The sequence below is a fragment of the Eurytemora carolleeae genome, unplaced genomic scaffold (genome assembly GCF_000591075.1).
Source record: "Eurytemora carolleeae unplaced genomic scaffold, Eaff_2.0 scaffold79, whole genome shotgun sequence".
In the NCBI taxonomy this organism is placed as follows: domain Eukaryota; kingdom Metazoa; phylum Arthropoda; class Copepoda; order Calanoida; family Temoridae; genus Eurytemora; species Eurytemora carolleeae.
The window spans coordinates 262,750-282,628 of record NW_019396020.1 but is presented as its reverse complement, the minus strand read 5'-3'; the positions used below and the strand labels follow the sequence as shown (position 1 = coordinate 282,628).

Sequence of the window (19,879 nt, the reverse complement as noted above, 5' to 3'; positions counted from 1 at the left end):
TAGAGAGCTGTTTGTAAAAATCAGCGTCTCCTGTATCAAGATCATCTTGTTCTTCTATAATAGATATGTCGAGAGCTGTCTGTAAAGAGCAGCTTCTCCAGTATCAGGTTTAGCTTTTGCTCCTGGAGTCCTAAGTCTGACTGGATCTTCTAGCTTGCTCCAGATATGTGAAGAGCTGTCTGTAAAGATCAGCGTCTCTAATATGAGGATGAGGCACCATCTGATATCTTGGGTATCCTTGTTCTCCTCTGTATCCAGGATATCCCAGTTAGTAGTTCAGACGGGATGGTACGAGAGCAATGGTCCAGTTCTAGAAGCTACAGGAGATGAATCTATTGATGAGGTCTACAAACAAGTATGGTGAACCCTTGTGTTTTTCTCTCCAAAACCAGCTGTAGAGTAAAGAGCGTCCTCTGATATCCTCAGTGATGTGGAGGACTCCGAGGGGTTACACTCCTGTATAATGAGTTGGTAGGAGGCCAGTGTCCTCCTTAGTTCCCTTGGTAGGCATGATAAAGATATATATATATATCTGTTAGCTTTCTGAACTGTCTGTTGTACAAGTCCCCCAGCCTTTCTATACAAACGGGAGATTAAACTCTTCGTTTTCAATTTTTTGATGTGAAAAACCTTTTGTCAATCCAATTTTTTTAGAATTATTTAATTATCATAAAGAAATCTTGTGTCATGAGCACAGAGTTTGTGTTTTAAAATGCTGTTCATGTAGTATTATATTTATTTAAAATACTGTGTGGTGTTTGAGCAACATGTGCTAAATTAGTTCGGTTCTATGAACTAAATGTAGTTTTATTGTTTTGAAAGAATTGTAAATTTTGCTCAACAATCAACACTTTTAGTAATTTCGCTATTATAACCTGCTAATAGTGAAGAAAAAAAAACCTTATTTAAAAGTTTCTTTACTTATAAACGTTATTTAACAAATATAGAATACAAAAACTAGAAAATATGGTTTAAAGGCTTAATGTTGATTTATTCCAAGCAGTTTGCAAAGTCAATTTTAGAAATTTTGTAAAAAGAGTATTTTAGTTCAGCTTTAGGTTTGACAGAAGAGTTAAAGCTAAAGCTAAATGGAAGTCTTCTCAACTGGAAAATTTAAAATATATTTCGAATTCTAAATACACATTTCCTTAACTCCACTTTTTGCTTCTCAAATAATTTTCTAATTTCACCTGGACGAAGCGGGCAAAAACTGGAAAAATTTGATCTGAAGATTTGAGGAACATGCTTAGATAAGATAAAATAGCCCATTAACCTTTAATTTATAGGGAGATATCATCTATATAATATATAACATGAACCCCTTCACGGAGTTCTATAAAATTTTGACTGGGAAACTTGGTAGAAACACGGGAATGTTCGTGGTTTGGTTTTATAAACAATACTAAATGAAGTGGTTTGACTTTTATACCGAAGGTTGATTCAGTTTCCAGACAAAGCTTGGTTTCCAAAGCTAGTCATTTATATAAACTATAATAACTATAAATATTAGTCTACATTTGTACTGCCGGACAAATAAAGTTTTATACTTCAATTATTTATCAAGTAAAAAATAATATCAAAGTAATATTCTATAATTTATTCTTCACAAATCTCTTTGTGTATTGGGTCTTCCTGTTTATTTGTAAATAGATTAATATGACTCTACATGTCTCCGATCCTGGTGAATATCCTGTAAGGTGAAGCCAAGTCACGTAGCAGAAAATATGAATATTATATTACATGCTGGGATTCGGTAAATAATACCAACTAATGATCACATTTTTTATCATAAGAGTTTCCCTAGATCTTTTATCCTAAAATAATTCACATTAATTAAGAATTGCAACACCATTTAGGCAAAGGGTATATTATTTACGATTTATAAAGAAAATTCATGTTTTTAAAATTGAAATTTTTCCTTGACTTTTTAAAGTTCTTTAATTTTAAATCACGTCACTCGGATGTCCACGACTTGGATCCGGATCCATTAAAATCCGGATTCTAGCACCAGGTATGGAAGTATATATCTGCTTAGTTCCGTCACAACTTGATTTTGCAAATTTAAGAGAAACTAATATTAACGGAAACTAAACCATTTGCAAACTCCAACTGTTGAGTATTCAACTAGAAATATTGAATTTAAATATTTGTATTCACCCACCAGGTTTGCATGTTCTACACGTAATAATATATTAACGAAAAAACTTCATAAAAGTAGAGGAAGATGGAGGGGTTGCTATACTTTACACAAATAAATCTGGATTGAAACAATGTTAAAACTGATAAAACTGGTCCATCTCTTAATGAGGGGATTGTTGCCCCCCAGTCAACCCCCCCCCCCAAAAAAAAAATGTATTTTTCACTTGCTATTATTCATTCTGGAGCTAATTATCTATATGTGGGTTAATGAGTTTCAATACAAAAAATGTGTTTCTCATTCTTGAAAACAAACAAACACTAAACAAGAACTAGAAGAGCTTAGCAAAAGGAGGAATCAAGGCCAGATGTTCAAAAAAGTTGGACGGGGGGGGGGGAAGAAAAAGGGTTGATGCAAGGATTGAGAAAACAAACTTTGGTAAGATAGGGGTAGAGGGTATATAGAAGAAGATAAAGAATAGATACTCTTTATACTAAGAGAACTTAGAGAAAGAATTAAAAATCCAAAAGATATAAATGAAAATCCTTTTCCATGGTAATTAATCTTTCTTTGAAACAATTTTTCATTCAAACCTACAATTGTATCAATGAGTATTCTTTTTAACTTGGTAGAGAATGGAATATACTATTCTATATAGAACTAATATTTTAAGAGTTTAAGAATATGTTATGGAACCAAGTTTAAGACTATCAACCAAAACATTAAAAACAAATTATGTTGCTCCAAAAACATAAATCTTAATTGTCAACTAATGAGAGCTATTAAAATATTCCTTTGTCGGATCTTTTGTATCATTAATCTGAACTGTGATCTCGATATCCAATGTGGGCACTCAAGTTTCCGCATAAAGGTTGACGGAAAAAAGACATTTCGGAAACGGAAAGGAATTGAGTTTTTACCACAAAATCTTATTTTTTAATCCCTAGATTTTGAAATTCTATGTTAATATTTCAAACTTTTAATTCTGTTTGACCAAATGGCCAAAGTTTGAAATATCAAAGGTTTACACCATCAGGTTGTAAAGATAGAGGGATTAGACAATTTGATTTTGTTGCAAAAACTCAGTTTCTTTGTTTTTGATACAAGAAATTATAGTAAATCGTTAATAAGTATTTATTAGCTGAACATTGGTTTTTAGATGAATCCGGATTATGGTTGATTTGTGTGTTCAGTATGATAATACATATGTATAATATAGAATGTCCCCAGGGAATTAACATTACTTAGTCCTAGGTCTACAAATACAGTTGTTTGTCTCTCTTAAATACTTGTAAGTTATAGAACAGTTTGTATTTGAGTGAATGTGAGCTTCTGAAATGTTTGTCACATGTGTTTTGTGTGTTTGTTCATGGCTGTGTGTGTGTGTGTGTTAGGATGAAAATGTTTAAAGCTATTCTTCCCAAATAATTTGGATTTATTATGGATGCCAAGATATTACGCCTTCTCAGTGCTACTTTCCTTGGGCCCTAGACTCTCTTCTAAATTTTAGTTAAAAAATTTTTAGATTTTAAGTTATGAATATATCCTGAAACCTTAAATCTCTTTTTTTTAACAGTTCGTTCTGGAATTTTCGGATATAATCAGCATATCTTAGCAGAAACCCTCTCCTCTAAAATTTTAATCAATTTACTAAAATTTGCATTTTACCTTTATCAAATTAGCATAGTCCATACTTTACTTCAGTTTTAGATATGCTAATTTTCAATATAAAGGAGTGCAACGGCCGGGTTGAGGAGAGAGGATAGCGATAGGGCAGGCAATTTCTTGAAAAATTTATTACACAATTTTTTATACAGAGGCCTGGGGGGGGGGAGGCAAAAATCACCATGGAGAGAAAAAATAAAAATCTCGCTTCGCGCGGAAACTTGCCCCTCCTGTCTACGTGCCTTAAGGTAAACGAATTTCCGGGCCCAAATTTTGTTTGCTGAAATCTCATTTTTGCAATAATTTTCTAATCCATATATCTTTACAACCTGAAGTGTAAACCTTTAATATTACAAGTTTAGATTATTTGATCAAACAAAATTCATAGTTTGAAATAGCAAAGGTCTGCGACTTAATTGAAAAGAAATATATGGGACTAGCCGAAGTGCCAGGCGTTGCCAGTGGATTTAAATAAATCGAATTTTGAAAACAAAAAATTTTATTCTTGAAAAAAAAACCTGAATTCGATTTTTTTTTGCCTTTGTTACCCCCGGGGTACTCAAGGGTTCCCTCAAAAAATTTCAGCCCATTCGGTCCATCCGTTTGGCCAGCTATAGCTAACATACAAACAAATATAGATGAGCGAAGAGCTTTCTTATGTATAATAGAAAATCAGAGTTTCTGACAAGACAAAGACTTAATTCCTTTTTGCTGAAAGTCAGGAAAAGTTAAATAATATATTTTAAAATGTTTGAATAGCTACTTCTCATACACATGTACACATTTCCATCTAAAGGTTGTAACTTGAAACTGTATTGGACAGGGTTGAATAAAATAATAATTTAATTAAACATCCCGGGGAGGGTTAATGTTATAACATCATCAGCTAGGAGGATTTTGAAAACTCAACATAAATACATCGAATAAATTCCATGGTTTTATTCAACACAATCTACATTCGGATAATGTTTATAGTAATAGTACTGAATCGGATTGATTTAAATCGATTAGCAAGGATTAAATCCATTGAGAACATTCCGGACATTCCATCAATTGTAGGGTTTTTAATCTTTCTAAATACTACTTCCATCCATACACTTTCCTTCCCTCCATCCATATACCATCCTTCCATCCATACACTATCCTTCCATCCATTTGGTATATGAAACTTAAGTAGGTATTTTTGGAACCGTCAAAAGTTTAAAAATTAAAATATAAAATGTGAAATTCCCGCTTTTTCAAGGTTTAGTTTTTTAAAAAGATCAACCCATGACGGAGTTAATCCTAGCAAGAGGATTCATGATATCAATAGGACCAAGTTTAAAGAGATCGCTTATCCGCTACTTGGGAGAAGAAAATAAAGAAATGATTTAATTAAATCCTTGAACGAAATCTTTTTGAGTTGAAAAGATTACTGCGTGGAACAATTTTTCACATTTAATCCATTCTATTCTAGAAGCTTAGAAATGTATTTGACGCTACTTGAAAATCAACATATCCTTTTTAAGATCAGATCACACTCCTCTGCCGCTTTAGTAATTGTAAATTGGCGGTAAAGTCCAAAGTAGGACTGCAAAGGTTGGCCCAGCTCGGATATTCAAATGTACATCAGTGGGACGTGAGTTGTATCACGTAATATGCATTAGTCATAATAATCTTTCCAAAGAGCCTTTGAAGAATAAAAAAGTTGTGAATTTTTAACCTGCAATCAAGTTAACTTACTTTTCTTATCAAACTATAGGATCTGCGAGGTCACAAAGTCGTATTAATTTGACCTTTTCTTATGTCGGAGAGGTATAATATACCTACTACCCAGACTAAGGGTTTGTATTATATATATGTCAGCACTTTGACCCTTTTACAGATTGTTATTGTTTTGCAATCTTAGGTTGAAACTGAACACACAAGAATGTAAAACATAATGATATTATTAAATATATATTACACTTTTTTCTTCGAAAAAGTGAACCATGTCATCAATATTTGATATTAATAGTTTTGTTTGGTTTAGGTAAAACAAAATTTTGTAAAATATCTGCGTTTTGATAGGTAGCGGGTGAAGTAGAGATTAATATCTGAAGATTTCAGATTGGAAAATTTACATAATTATTCGGATAAATTAATTCCATTTTCTGGCCCGATTAGTCCCACTCCTGAATCCCTGCTATCCGTGCTAATGATATAGTCCTGATAAAATCTAGGGAAAGGGTATCAGCAATATTTCAACTCCGGGAGAACTTGACACGACTTATAGATTTAAAAGAAAATTGCAGAAATGCAAATATTGCAGAACTTGCAGAAGTTGCAGAGGAAATGCATTTATAAATATTACATTATGTAGATTATTGCCCAAGCATGCACAATTTAAAGGGATTGTAGAAAATATAGAAAAAGTATTTTTAACTGAATTGTAGATTCAATGCAAACAAAAAGTTAACAATCACATTATATAATTATGTAAACAGTGGTCTGAACTTTTATACGGAATATAGAAAAAGGAATAAAAGTAAAACGTTTTCTGTTCAAAATTCGACTTTGTACTCCCACTTGAAAGCATACATTAATGTGTAACCAATAAATTCTGAGAAATTGATATTATTAGGATTTAATCTGTTTCACATTTTTCATTTCTTAATATTTGTTTGTGGTGGTGGAGAGTTCAAAGGAATTGAGTCTTTGCCACAAAACCTGATTTTCTCATCCCTATATCTGTGTAACCCAATCTCGGCGACCTTAGTATATGTCAAACTATGAATTTTGTTAGACGAAATGATTTGAGTTTGAAATATCACAGGTTTATACTATTAGGTGGCAAAGGTTTGGAACTGGAAAATTGAAGTTTGTGGCAACTACTCAATTCCATTATTCATATTTATATTGAAACAATGTTGGAAGTCCATGATTTAAAAAAATACTTATAAATTATAAACACGTTTGTCAAAGTTAATTCCCCACACCCCATCGCCTCTATAAATAATGATTAAAGGGAAAAAGTTAGAACTATGGTGGACCTGCTTCCGCGAAACCATAAAATATATTCTGTCATGTTTCCTTGATCCTTCTAGTTCCATTGCTTCACTATAGAGTCTACAGACAGCAAAGAAAATGTATTTGTATATTTCCTAATGTGTATTTATTCATTTCTAATTGTAAAGATGAGTATATATATAATATGAAGAAATACATCCAATCTTCCCTAGAAAAAAAGTACACATCACATCACATCCTCTTAAGGATGTAAATATATATTTTAGATGAAGGCTTCAGGGGCGGATACAGGAATGAGCCATCTCGGAATTTTCTCTATATTTACCCTAGATCCCACCAATGCTATTTATAGCAATTTTTCTGGGGTGAGTCAGTTCTCACCCCTGTATAAACACCTAGAAGGTTTAGAATCATATTTCGTATACTGGAATTTTCCCTCACATTTTAAAATTTGTTAAAAGAATACATCAAAGGCTGGGTTCAGGCACAGGCTTGAGATATGAATTAGAGAGAGAGAGAGAGGGATGAAGATGAGAGGGGCAGGACCGTAGGATATAAGAAAAATATATTTAAAAAAAGAAAAGAAAAAGAAATTTATCTGGGATATTAAATGATATGAAAGGATATAAACGTTGAAGTATTTTTAAGCTCTTTCAGAGAGAAATAGACTCGGTAACATCAAATTTTGCAAACCTCAAAAATCAGCCTAGAGTCAGTTGGATGAGGGTGCGGCTGAGGCTGTAAGAAGAGTTATGTTTTGTGGGTTGGGAATAGTTGGTAGAAGGATTGGTTAGTCGGGTAAGGATGGGTTTGTTAAAAGAGGATTGGTTAGTCTGATGAGGATGGGTTTATTAAAAGAGGATTGGTTAGTCGGATGAGGATAAAAGAGGATTGGTTAGTCGGATGATGATGTGTTTGTTTAAAGAGGATTGGTTAGTCGGATGAGGATGGTTTTAATGTATGAGGACGGGTTGGATGGATGAGGACTGGTTGGATGGATGAGGACGGGTTGGATGTATTAGGACGGGTTGGATGGATGAGTACTGGTTGGATGGATGAGGACGGGTTGGATGTATGAGGACGGGTTGGATGGATGAGGACGGGTTGGATGTATTAGGACGGGTTGGATGGATGAGTACTGGTTGGATATATGAGTACTGGTTGGATGGATGAGGACGGGTTGGATGTATGAGGACGGGTTAGATGGATGAGGACGGGTTGGCTGTATTAGGACGGGTTGGATGGATGAGTACTGGTTGGATGTATGAGGACGGGTTGGATGTATGAGGACTGGTTGGATGGATGAGGACGGGTTGGATGGATGAGGACGGGTTGGATGGATGAGGACGGGATGGATGTATTAGGACGGGTTGGATGGATGAGTACTGGTTGGATGTATTAGGACGGGTTGGATGGATGAGGACGGGTTGGATGGATGAGGACGGGATGGATGTATTAGGACGGGTTGTGGATGAGTACTGGTTGGATGTATTAGGACGGGTTGGATGGATGAGTACTGGTTGGTTGGATGAGGACGAGTTAGATGGATGAGGACGAGTTAGATGGATGAGGACGAGTTTGTTGGATGAAGATGGGGCATTTGGATGAGGTCAATTTAGGAGTGAAAGTTGAAAGACTTTTGCTTTAATTATGACGGTTCAGTCACAAAATAAGTTGCTTAAGATTATACAATACATTGGGTTCAATTTTTATCTTTCCTATATCTAAGCGAAGAAAGAATGTGTCACATTGTGGTATGCAATTAAGTAAATGCAACTAACACTGCCAGATAAACACGCACAGTAAACTTAGAATAGTACAGTGATTGCATTCTGCATTTCTTCAATCTTGTTTGTTAATTTATAATCTCCATACATGTATGAATATTTATCTCTAACTGAGGTAGATATGTAGAAAGGCTCAGTGTGATATATTTCCTCATATTTAGGTTAATTACTCAACGCAAATTATTCATCCCTCATTAGGAACTATTTCAGGGCTATTCCTTCAAATAGGATCTATTTCAGGGCTATTCCTTCAGATCATATAAACAGGATCTATTTCAGGGCTATTCCTTCAGATCATATAAATAGGAACTATTTCAGGGCTATTCCTTCAGATCATTTAAAAGAACTATTTCAGGGCTTTTCCTTCAGATCATATAAATAGGAACTATTTCAGGGCTATTCCTTCAGATCATATAAATAGGAACTATTTCAGGGCTATTTCTTTAAATCATATAAATACTAAATAGGAACTATATCAGGACTATTCATTAAAATCATATAAATTAAGAAATATTTGCTTTTTATTCAGAAAGGGCTATTTATCCAGATCTTTTAAAACAGGGATAATTTTAGGCACTAATTCAGATTTTATAAGCTAGACACTATTTCAACCTTTTTATCTAGATAGAATATAAGTTAGATACTACGTAGATACACTGAACACTAATTACATTTCAGAAATTATAATATTTATCTAGATTATTCTTCGACCTTGTAACTTGTATCCAGTGTATTCCTAGTAGATACACAGTATCAGGGTTAATTATTTTGCTAAATATCCCCCCCCCCTGCCGGAGAAATGCTATTTTCACCTTTAGGCCAAATTTGTCATGAAAATATGTTGCGCTTCGCGTTCATTGATTTTTAAAAAAACTTTTTTTGTGCAGAAGGAAGGAGATTGCTTTTGAATGGAAGTATGTGTGAGTGTGGGGGGGGGGTTAATTTGTACAGAAAGATAATATTTAACCCTGATTTTTTCTGATCTGATTTCAGATATCAAATTCTCGTAAACCTTATCAATATTCTACCCCTCGTACATATTCAGGTTACTCACACTTTGGGAATTCATCACTTTTATCATGTTTACTTCGCTCACATATTTTCCCCTAAAAACACTTAAAATGTTTTCAAGAACATTTCTAAAAACAATTAATCTTTTTTAGACCCGGAGGCGTTTTAAAATTTTCCGGGAATAATTCTTAAATNATTCTCTTTCAAGAGATTGTAGAGTTTCTATACAAATAAGTAAGTTTTAGTAAAGATTATAAGAAAATGAAAAGTAATTTGATAGAAGTTAGGGGCTACATTGCGCAAATGTACTAGTAAAAAGATGTTAAGAAGTATCAAACAACTAAAACTAAAAGAAAGATCAAAATACAGAAAGTTCTGCCAGGAGAACAAGATCTCAACTCTAGGATAATAATAATAATAATAAATGTATTTCAAACTAGATTGATTGTTACATAACATTTTATGGTCAATGTATATATAAGTTGTAGAAAAATTAAAATCTGTTACAGTATTTATGTACATAAATAGTCTTTCTCTAGTTTGAGGACTAACAGAGTCTAGAGACTGTTTCGTGAAGCGATGAGAGCAAGATAGTTGTAAAGAATGGTTAGTGATTCCTTGAGAAAGGTTATAAAGTATCTTCGTTTATTGTTGATTAAGGAGTAAAGGAGGGATAAGAAAGAGGGATACTGTAAGCTCTATACCCCTACCTTGATAAGAAGGGACGGATAGGAATTCTCCAGGTGACAGGAGGATAAGGAGCTGAAGGGGATATAAGTTAAACCTTGAGGGGGTTGTAAATGCTGCAGTCTCTAGAATATTTTATGAATATTATCCATCAGGAAGAAGAAACGTATAATTAATTAAGCCTGGGAGGAGAGGAATGTGCAAGATTATTGATTTGTCAGAACTAAGAATTAAATGTAAATGGGCAATTTGGCACCAGGTACTGGGGATATAAACATAACGAAGTGCTGGGAGGATTAAATAGCATATGGGATGGTTGGAGGGGAGGGGGGGTATTCGAGAATTTAGAGTAAAAGCATGATTTTCAAATTTTGTATCCTAAAATTATACCATGCATATGTTAAACTTTCTAAGCTGAATAGAAAACTGAAAAATAATTAAGCTTTTGGTTTAATATTTCCTAATTGTTGTAAGGAAACACTACAGATCTTATTCCCAATTAATAAAACTTTTTTTAAAAACTTATAATTTGTCGCTTCTGTATCTGCGAAAACACTTTTTAATAATCATTTTTATATAAAAAAGTAACTTCAGTTTTTGGCACAAACTCTGATTTTTTAATACCTAAATCTTTGCAACCCGATGTCGTTAACCTTTAATATTTAAAGTCATGAATTCTGTTAGATAAAATAGTCAAAGTTTGAAATACCAATGATTTACACCATCAGGTTGCAAACATATAAATTCGAAAATATTCAGTTCCTTATGACGCGAATATTTTGAATAAACAAGTTCTCCAGATGTTTTCTAATCAAGACAATCTAGCACCTAGTCATATTCAATATTTGTGGTATGTTGACAACAGACCCGCATTGTTATGTTGTATAAACGATCTATTGTAGGAATTCTTCCTGTCAACAAATATAATATCTTAACTCATTCTTTTATCTTTCATTTATTAATATCAGGCATGGGGCCAGGGATGAAAAATGAATAAATGGATGACAAAGGGATAAGGAGTGGATGTCGTAGGGCAAAATGTTGTTGACTATGAACAAAAGTGATTGGTGGAGTGTTTATAAGTATGGTTAAATAGATAAAAAAGGGATAGAAGAAATAGGGTTTAAAAGTTAATGCTGAAGCGAAAGTTTTTCATGAATTGTAGAAGTATTTTTAAGTGACCCTGCATTTACAGATTCACCACGGGCTCTTTAAAACTGTCAATTTCTTTAATTGTTTCTGGAGTACAAATTCGCAAGGAAGAACCCGCAATTGAAAATAATTAAATTTTAGGAAACTGGAATAATTTTATCATAATTGTCCAGTAGAAGGTTTAATGGGTATTATCGTAAATTGAACGACGGACATGCAACCAAGTTCTATAAAAAGAAAACCACTTGAAATTAGGTCTACAATCCCTTTAAGTATAAAAGGGATGGAAAGTTGTTATTGAAGAACAAAATTGAAATTAGGATGGAAAGAGATGAAAAATGCAACATAGTTAGTTGTCGAGCAAAAATATATCTTTTATTGACTATTCCTGTGTCTATATTCCACATTCATAATAGATTCTAAAGTGTTCACTGTCTATACACCTCTGAAAGGAATTGATAAGTTGACTAAAGCTCAAATATTCTAATCCCCTTTTATCTTCTCAACCTGGTGTCGTAGACTTTTCATATTTCAAACTTTAAATTATGCTCTCTTCAAATAATATATCAAAGGTTTGCATTATCATGTTGCAAAGATACAGTGATAACAGAGTATAATGCGAGTAATCAGTTTGATCAAATTTAGTTACTGAGGGAAACATATTGAAAGTGTTATAAATCCAGTAAATTGATAACATCCTTCTTTTGTAACATTAAGATTATATTTTTTTGTCAGAAAATGTAATGGATGTTATTTAGGATTAGACAAGATACATTTAATTAATGAATACTTTAATATTTCAGGTGTGTTGAGCTACTGAGGGGAACTCATAACTCAGGGTCGGGGGGAATACTGGATACAGTGAGTACCGTGAAAATTGTACTAGTACACAATAGTTCAACCTACCCTGTAGTGTACAGCACTAGTAGGAGAACAGGATCTAGAGGAGGAAGAATAAAACTAGTGATGAATTGATAAATTCTGGAATATATGACAAGAGAAGGGAGCGTAGCCAGGGGATCCAATATGGGTACTCTTGGCAGGGACACACAGGCTGACAGGGGGTCCAATATGGGCACCATGGTCAGGGGCACCCAAGGTGACAGGATTTCTGTCAGGGACGGAGCTCGGAGTAAAACCCCTCCTGGGACTCCCAGGAGAGGGAGTAAACTTCTCTCGGTTCGGGTTCAGCTCCTGGATGATTCTGTAACTGTATTCCAAGTTCAGGTGAGATAATGGCAGTTTTATAATTCCCTAGATATCTACCTACCCTCCCACCCTCCCACTCCTTACCCTCCTCTAAACTATCCTCTGCAACCATATCAGCCTCTAATGGCTGCTATTATAAAGTTACATCTTTAAACATATATTTTAGGTTTAAAATTAATATTTCACCTAATATGTATGTCCAAAACTACCTAAAGGAAAATTAAAACTTATTTCTTCAAACAAATTCATTTCTGTGCCCTGCAGAGAAATGTTACAAATAAAAAAATTAGACATTTATTATTTTTGAAAATTCACCAATTTAATCCGAAATATCCGCGAAAATTGTTATTAATTGCAACAGTTATTCAGAAAGCTGATCATTGAAAAGACGATGCGAAGTGCTCAAAAAGCCTGGTTAAATTTGATCAACATCTCGAACTATTTGAAATTGATTAAGATGTCTAGATCGTAGATATCAGGTTCACCTTTCATTCTTTAGAAATTTATCAAAGAGGAAACTTTAAAGAATTTGACATTTACCATTTAGATTACTCTAACCCTGGCATCAATTCATCTTTTCTGAGTAACCCCACCCCCTCCCCCATCTCGCTGCATATTCACTCTCGTACTTGTCATTAGTCCCCCCCCCTCCCTAGATCTTATAGAGGACGATAACATATGACTCCCACCCATCCCTCCGCACACCCCTGTAAAAATCTTTTCAATAATCCTCCCCCCCCCCACTCCCCTCTTTCTTTAATCCCCCATGATTCAACCCTTGATGTTATCATAAATTTCCCTTGACAGGGCAGTGTATCAAATATGTTAAAACAGGTTTAAAGATTTAATATTTATCTTATAAATATGCTTATATGCTTGTTTTCGCCCCGTAATGTACGCAATTGCGCTAAATATATGTCAAACTTGGAAATAGTCTGAAATGGAAGAAAAGGAAGTCTTTGTTTTAAACTCAAATTTTATTTTCCCTATATATTTGCAACCTGATGGTATAAACCTTTGACATTTCAAACTTAGATTATTTGATCTAACATTCGAAAAATCTAAATTTTACATTGGGTTTCAAAATTATAGGTTATAGAAAATCAGAGTTTGTGGCAAAAACTAAGTTCCTATATTATTTTTTACTTCAATTACAAAAGGCGATTTAAAATCTTTTCTCTCTGTTTATATGAATAACAAATTCCTAAAATATATATTTAATATATGAATAACAAATTACCTAAAATATATATTTAATATATGAATAACAAATTACCTAAAATATACATTTAATATATGAATAACAATTGAATGTAAAATTTCAAATTGTGGAAGATATTTATGAATACGATATATTGTAGAAAAAATACACTTAACTTAATTTTTAATTTAAACAACTTAATTTTCTAGCTAGGCCTTAATTAATTTTTAAATTAGAATAAAGAAAGGGAAGGAACAAATTCTAATTTCTTATACCTAAATCTTTGCAACATAATGTTTATTTTTAAAAACTATGAATTCTCTTATATTACAAAGTCCAAGTTTGAAATGTCAAAGGTTTAAACCATGAGATTGCGAAGATATAGGGATTAGAAAACTTGATTTTGTGGAAAAAACAAATCCTTTAAGAAAATTAATTGTTTTGCATTGTCAAATAAAATGAAATTCCATATGTTAAATGTTAGTCAGAAAAGAACGATTAAAATTGTTAATAATTCTAAAAAAGTTAAGTTAGAGCTTATGTACAGGGTTGCCCACAAAGTACGGGACTTTAAAGACGAATTTTAATTTTTGGGTTTGGTCTTCATCAGTAAAAAAAAGAGTTTGTAGGAATCCGTACAGTCGTCTCTGAAGTCTCATCCTTTGTGGGTAACCCTGTATGTATTCTTTACAACTGAAGAAATAAATAAACTTATTTAGAGCCAGTAAATCTATATTTGTCTCCTGTAGAACTAGAATAACGACAATGCGTTAAAATGTCATCTTGTAAAAGACATCTTTTTAAGAATAGTTCACACATTTTTTATTTTCATCTTTTGTTCAGCACTGCAGCATAAATATTAATGTTAATAAACGTAGTAAAATACATTAGTCTATATACGTGTATTTCCTAATTATTTCTATTTAGCTCTGAAGACCTATTTAGAAATAATTATTCACAAATAAAATGATAAAAGCTTCTTAAAATCTGTTTTCATCGTTCTCTTCTTTCTAAGTATAAATACGAAAGCAATGATATCTGGGTTTCTAGGGGGATAGAAAGATATAAACGCTTCTACATGTCTTGATAAATATAGAAATGAATGAGAAAAATGTTAAATATTTGTTTTGGATGGAATTCAATATTAAGATAATCGTTTTTTTCTCTTTAAATTTTACGTTTAATAAACATGAATAAAAATGGCTAACTTCTTATGAAACACGTTAGATTATATAAATTCTAAAATAGTTAGGAAAATTTTGAGTTAAGATGGGAAAAGAGCCGAAGCTCCAGAGCATTGTTATTTAACTGTAGTCCTTTAAATACGAATACTTTTGAAGAAAATGTAACTTTCTCGACAAAAACGTGTTAGAATAAAACCTTCTGGTCTTTTCATTCGCAATATCACAATAAAAGCGCAAACCTTGAACTGTAGCTAGTTCACTTATCTGCACAAACCTTGAACTGTACCAAGTTAACTTATCTGCACAAACCTTGAACTGTAGCTAGTTAACTTATCTGCACAAACCTTGAACTGTAGCTAGTTAACTTATCTGCACAAACCTTGAACTGTAGCTAGTTAACTTATCTGCACAAACCTTGAACTGTAGCTAGTTAACTTATCTGCACAAACTCCAAATTTATCTTGTTGTATGCAGCAACAAATCGTATTCGTATTGGTAGGACAACAAGTTGTGTCTCTGTTGCTATGGATATCAGAAGAATAATACAAATTTTATTCATCATTGCGCACGCGCAAAACTTACCGCATGAATAGCAATAGTAGTGCATTTTCTCAAAGGTTCGATTCTTAAATTAAATAACAATTTTTTACGCATGGAAACCCTAATTTCTAAACTAAATCCCAATATTGAATTTATTTATTAATAGCTAAAGTTCCCGGCGTTACCCGTGAAATAAAAAAATTAGAAGACATTTGAAAAAGACAATTAAAGCCTTTTTTACCCCCAGGGTACCCATTGGTTTCCTCAAAAATGTTCGGCCAATTTGGTTCAGTCGCTTGGCTGTTTCCTCAAAAAAAATAAAATATTATAAAATATAAACTATATACAAATGTGGCGAAAGATAATCGATGACTATAGGTTGTCCTATCTGAATGATTTGTTTGAATAACTGAGAGACATTTATTAAAAAATTAAGTTAAGTGCAATTTAGAGTGCAACTGGAGCCTGAGAAATAAGTTTTAATAAATATTATATTTATTAAAATATTCTAGAAGCAGAAGCTAGAATACTGAATATTAACCTAAACAGGAAACCTTCCAAATACATTCTTTTTCACTTATACAGCATTCTTAAAGGCTCAGCTAGAACATAATCCATGATTTAGAAAACAAAATCTGTAGTTCACAAGTTCTTAAAGAATTAAAGACGGAAATGGGATTAAATGCACGTGATATTTTTTGTACTGCAATGATACTCATAAGGAATACATGACTGAAAATTTATAAAACATGGTGGAAGACTGTTTTACAATATTATATCCTGTATCATCCTTTAAAAATTGTCTTATGCTTATTATGACATTTTTAAAATTAAATGTCCAATTTTGTGTATTCTTTTGTATATTATTAAAACATGATTTTGTTTGTCGACCTGAGCAATTCTTTTTAGCCAATTAGATGCTTGCTGAAATATTTATAAAAACCTTTTTGTCTTAAAACAACATCGTTCCTGCAAATATTTGCTGGGAAAACTTTTTCTTTTTGTCTCACGTTAAAATTAGTTACACATTGTGTCCAGACTTTTTATTTTTGTTTTCTTAAAAAATTTTAGATTTGAATACAAGTATGACATTTAAAGGATTTAAATACCATTTTTAATCATAATTCAACAGTTTTCACACATTGACATTTTTAAAGTTCGTAATCCTTGCAATGCTCCCTGGGCCCGCCTAGATTTAGAGTTTAATTCTTTAATATAAACTTTAATCATCGGAAAACAAAATTTTAAAGGATGCAAGAGGTAACATATAACTTTAAATTAAAGGGAGAGAGGATATTTTTCCACGTGGTAAAACAGATGTGACACTTGGTTAAATACAAAATAATTTCAGAGTTTGACAGAAACAATTCTTTTAAAGACAAAATAGATTTTCCCCCAAGATAGTAGATTGTTCTGTTCTGTGTTGTTTGTATGAGATTTATGGGGTAGATAGGAAGCCAAGCTACCAAACCCTATTCTAGGGGGTGGAGGAGATATAGGAGATAATCAGGAGAAGGTGGGAATTCAAATCTAAAGGAACAGCCATGAGAAGGAATGCTTTTGAATTCTAAGACTGAGTAGAACAGATTCTAGAATTTTTGGGACAGATGAAACAGGATTCTAGCATAGCAAAAAGCAGGGAGTATAAATAATTTCACAGAATAGAAGCAGGATCGAGATCTTTAACAGAATGGAGCACAGCAAGAAATCTTAAACAACAGGGTTCAATAATTCTTTTACAGAAGCAAGAACTAAAAAAGGGAGCCGGGGGCAGGAACTTTGTATAGAATAGCGCGGGGTGCAGGAATTTTTAGTACAGAATAGAACTGTGTGCAGGAGCTTTAGTACAGAATAGACACTATAGTTTCATTAGAAGTTAATATTTCCATTTAATGATAGCGCCGATTGAGTAATTCTTAACTCTAATTGGATAATGAGATAGATAGAAAGATAGATGTTACCGCCATACTATTTTTATTGGTTCAGAGTAGACAACAAGCACATGACTGCACCCTGATTGGATCAGGCGCTAATGGACATGGCATACAGGAGTGTAGAGAAGGGTGAAGGAATTTATAGTATAGAGTAGAGTGGGGTGCAGGAATTTCAGCACAGAGTATAGCGGGGTGCAGGAAAATTAGTACAAAGTAGAGCGGGGTGCAGGAATTTTAGTACAGAGTAGGACAGGATGCAGGAATCTCAGTACAAAGTAGTGTGGGGTGCAGGAATTTTAGTACAGATTAGAACAGGGTGCAGGAATTTTAGTAAAATGTAGAGTTGGGTGCAGGAATTTTAGTACAGAGTAGAACGGGGTGCAAGAAACATAGTACAGAGTAGAGTGGGGTTCAGGAATTTTAGTACAGAGTAGAGTGGGGTGCAGGAATTTTGGTACAGAGTAGAACAGGGTGCAGGAATTTTAGTACAGAGTAGAACGGGGTGTAAGAAACATAGTACAGAGTAGAGTGGGGTTCAGGAATTTTAGTACAGAGTAGAGTGGGGTGCAGGAATTTTGGTACAGAGTAGAACAGAGTCCAGGAATGTTAGTACAGTGTAGATGGGGTGCAGAAATTACAGATTGCAGCAGGATGCAGAAATTTTCGATAGAATGGGGCATAATGCAGAAAATCTTAAATAGAATGGAGAATAATGCAGGAAATCTTAAATAGAATGGTGCAAATGCAGGAAATCTTAAATAGAATGGTGCATAATGAAGGAAATCTTTAATAGAATGGTGCATAATGCAGGAAATCTTTCATAGAATGGTGTAAAATGCAAGAAATCTTTAAAGTAATAGAGAAGGATGCAGGAAATTTTCAATAGAACAGAGCTTGACCCGGTAATTCAATTACATAGTGAAGCTGGGTGCAGTTAAGCCCAGTATTCTTTGAGAGGTGATACCTAAAACCTGAAATTCGCAAAATGTAAACGAAATTTATCTTAGTTTATAAAATGGGGAAAGTTCTAAAATCTTTAGCCACAAAGAAGGTATTTTAATAGGGTAGCTACAGGCTATTTGAAGTAAAAAGTTGAATACTCTGTAGAAAAATGCTTTAAAAATTCTGCAGTCGGACATATCTGATTTATGAAACTTCAAAGAAAGAGGAGAATTTTTTTCAACTAGATTTAAGTAAAATTTAACTTGAGTTGCAAACAGTAAATTTTTATTTAAACTTTGCAATTGGCGTCTGGGGGCTAAGACTAGATGAGCTAGATAATGATTAACATGTCTACTGGGAGTGGCAATTATCCAAGGGCGGTATTAAGATTTAATACCCCTCTATTGCTAAAAAGTTCTATTTACCGCCCTAATCCTACAAAAATTACAGTTTATTTAAAGTACAGGGTCTTAATTATCCATTTATTTATCTCAAAAAGATATTGTTGATTTAACTTTATACATTAACATTATACATATCATATCATATTATTCGAATGAAGGGAGAATTATTTTTATTCCTAAATCATGCTAATTTTTCTTGCAGGAGACTGCAAGTAGTTTTTATGTTTCTTTTTAGACTTAAAAATAACCAAAGAAGCCTGAAAGTAAAAAAGGAATTTTTTTTCAAAATAAAAAAAAATAAAAAATATCCTCCTTTATTCCAGTCTACAATAATTTGGTTTTCTTGGACCGCTTGAAATAAAGGCATTAAAACACTAATGTCCGAAATTGAAGCAAGCCTTTTAATGAGTGCATCGTCATTCTTCCCAGGTTGACCAGCCTGTCGGTGGTAATCAGGTGGTAATAGATGACCTGTTCAATTAGAGCATTGAGCAATATTTACATTACAAAGTTTCAGAGGTCGTTAAAAATTATTAGGTTTTGACTAATGTGCATATTCCTGATATGCCGAGTACATATCAGAATATTTAATTTTATGCTTATTATGTATTTTTCATTATTTTGTAAAACGGGTTTTCCGTTAAATATGGCTTCGAAAGACGAAACTTTTGATGCCCATATCGACATATTTTAAGAAGAAAAAAACACTCTTACTAGCGGTTTTTTTTCACAAAAGGCCATTTGCCATTGTCAATTTTGATTTTTGCGAAAAATGCCTGTTGTAAATGTTTCTTAGAATTAAAAAATACATTATTATTTACCATTTGAAATGATTCCTCTCAAAGGAATTGATTCTTTGTCACAAACTCTGATTTTCTAATCACTATATCTTTGGAACCAAATGTTGTAGACCTTAGATATTTCAAACTATGAATTCTGTTAAATCAAATAATCTGAGTTTGAAATATCAAAGGTTTACAACATCGGGTTCTAAAGATATTGGGGTTTAAATATTTGTTTTTTTTACAAAGACTCAAT

The 19,879-nt window shown here is 33.0% G+C and overlaps 1 protein-coding gene across 2 annotated transcripts in view; it reads left to right on the top strand.

Annotated features, from left to right (window-relative positions):
- LOC111694839 (uncharacterized) overlaps positions 1 to 19,879 on the top strand; it is a 58,246-nt gene that overhangs the window by 6,274 nt on the left and 32,093 nt on the right. For both annotated transcript variants that reach the window (XM_023463905.1, XM_023463977.1), the window contains exon 2: positions 12,231 to 12,654. In XM_023463905.1, coding sequence (XP_023319673.1) covers positions 12,418 to 12,654 — 237 coding nt within the window. In that variant the 5' untranslated portion in view covers positions 12,231 to 12,417. The remainder of the gene's footprint in view (positions 1 to 12,230; positions 12,655 to 19,879) is intronic.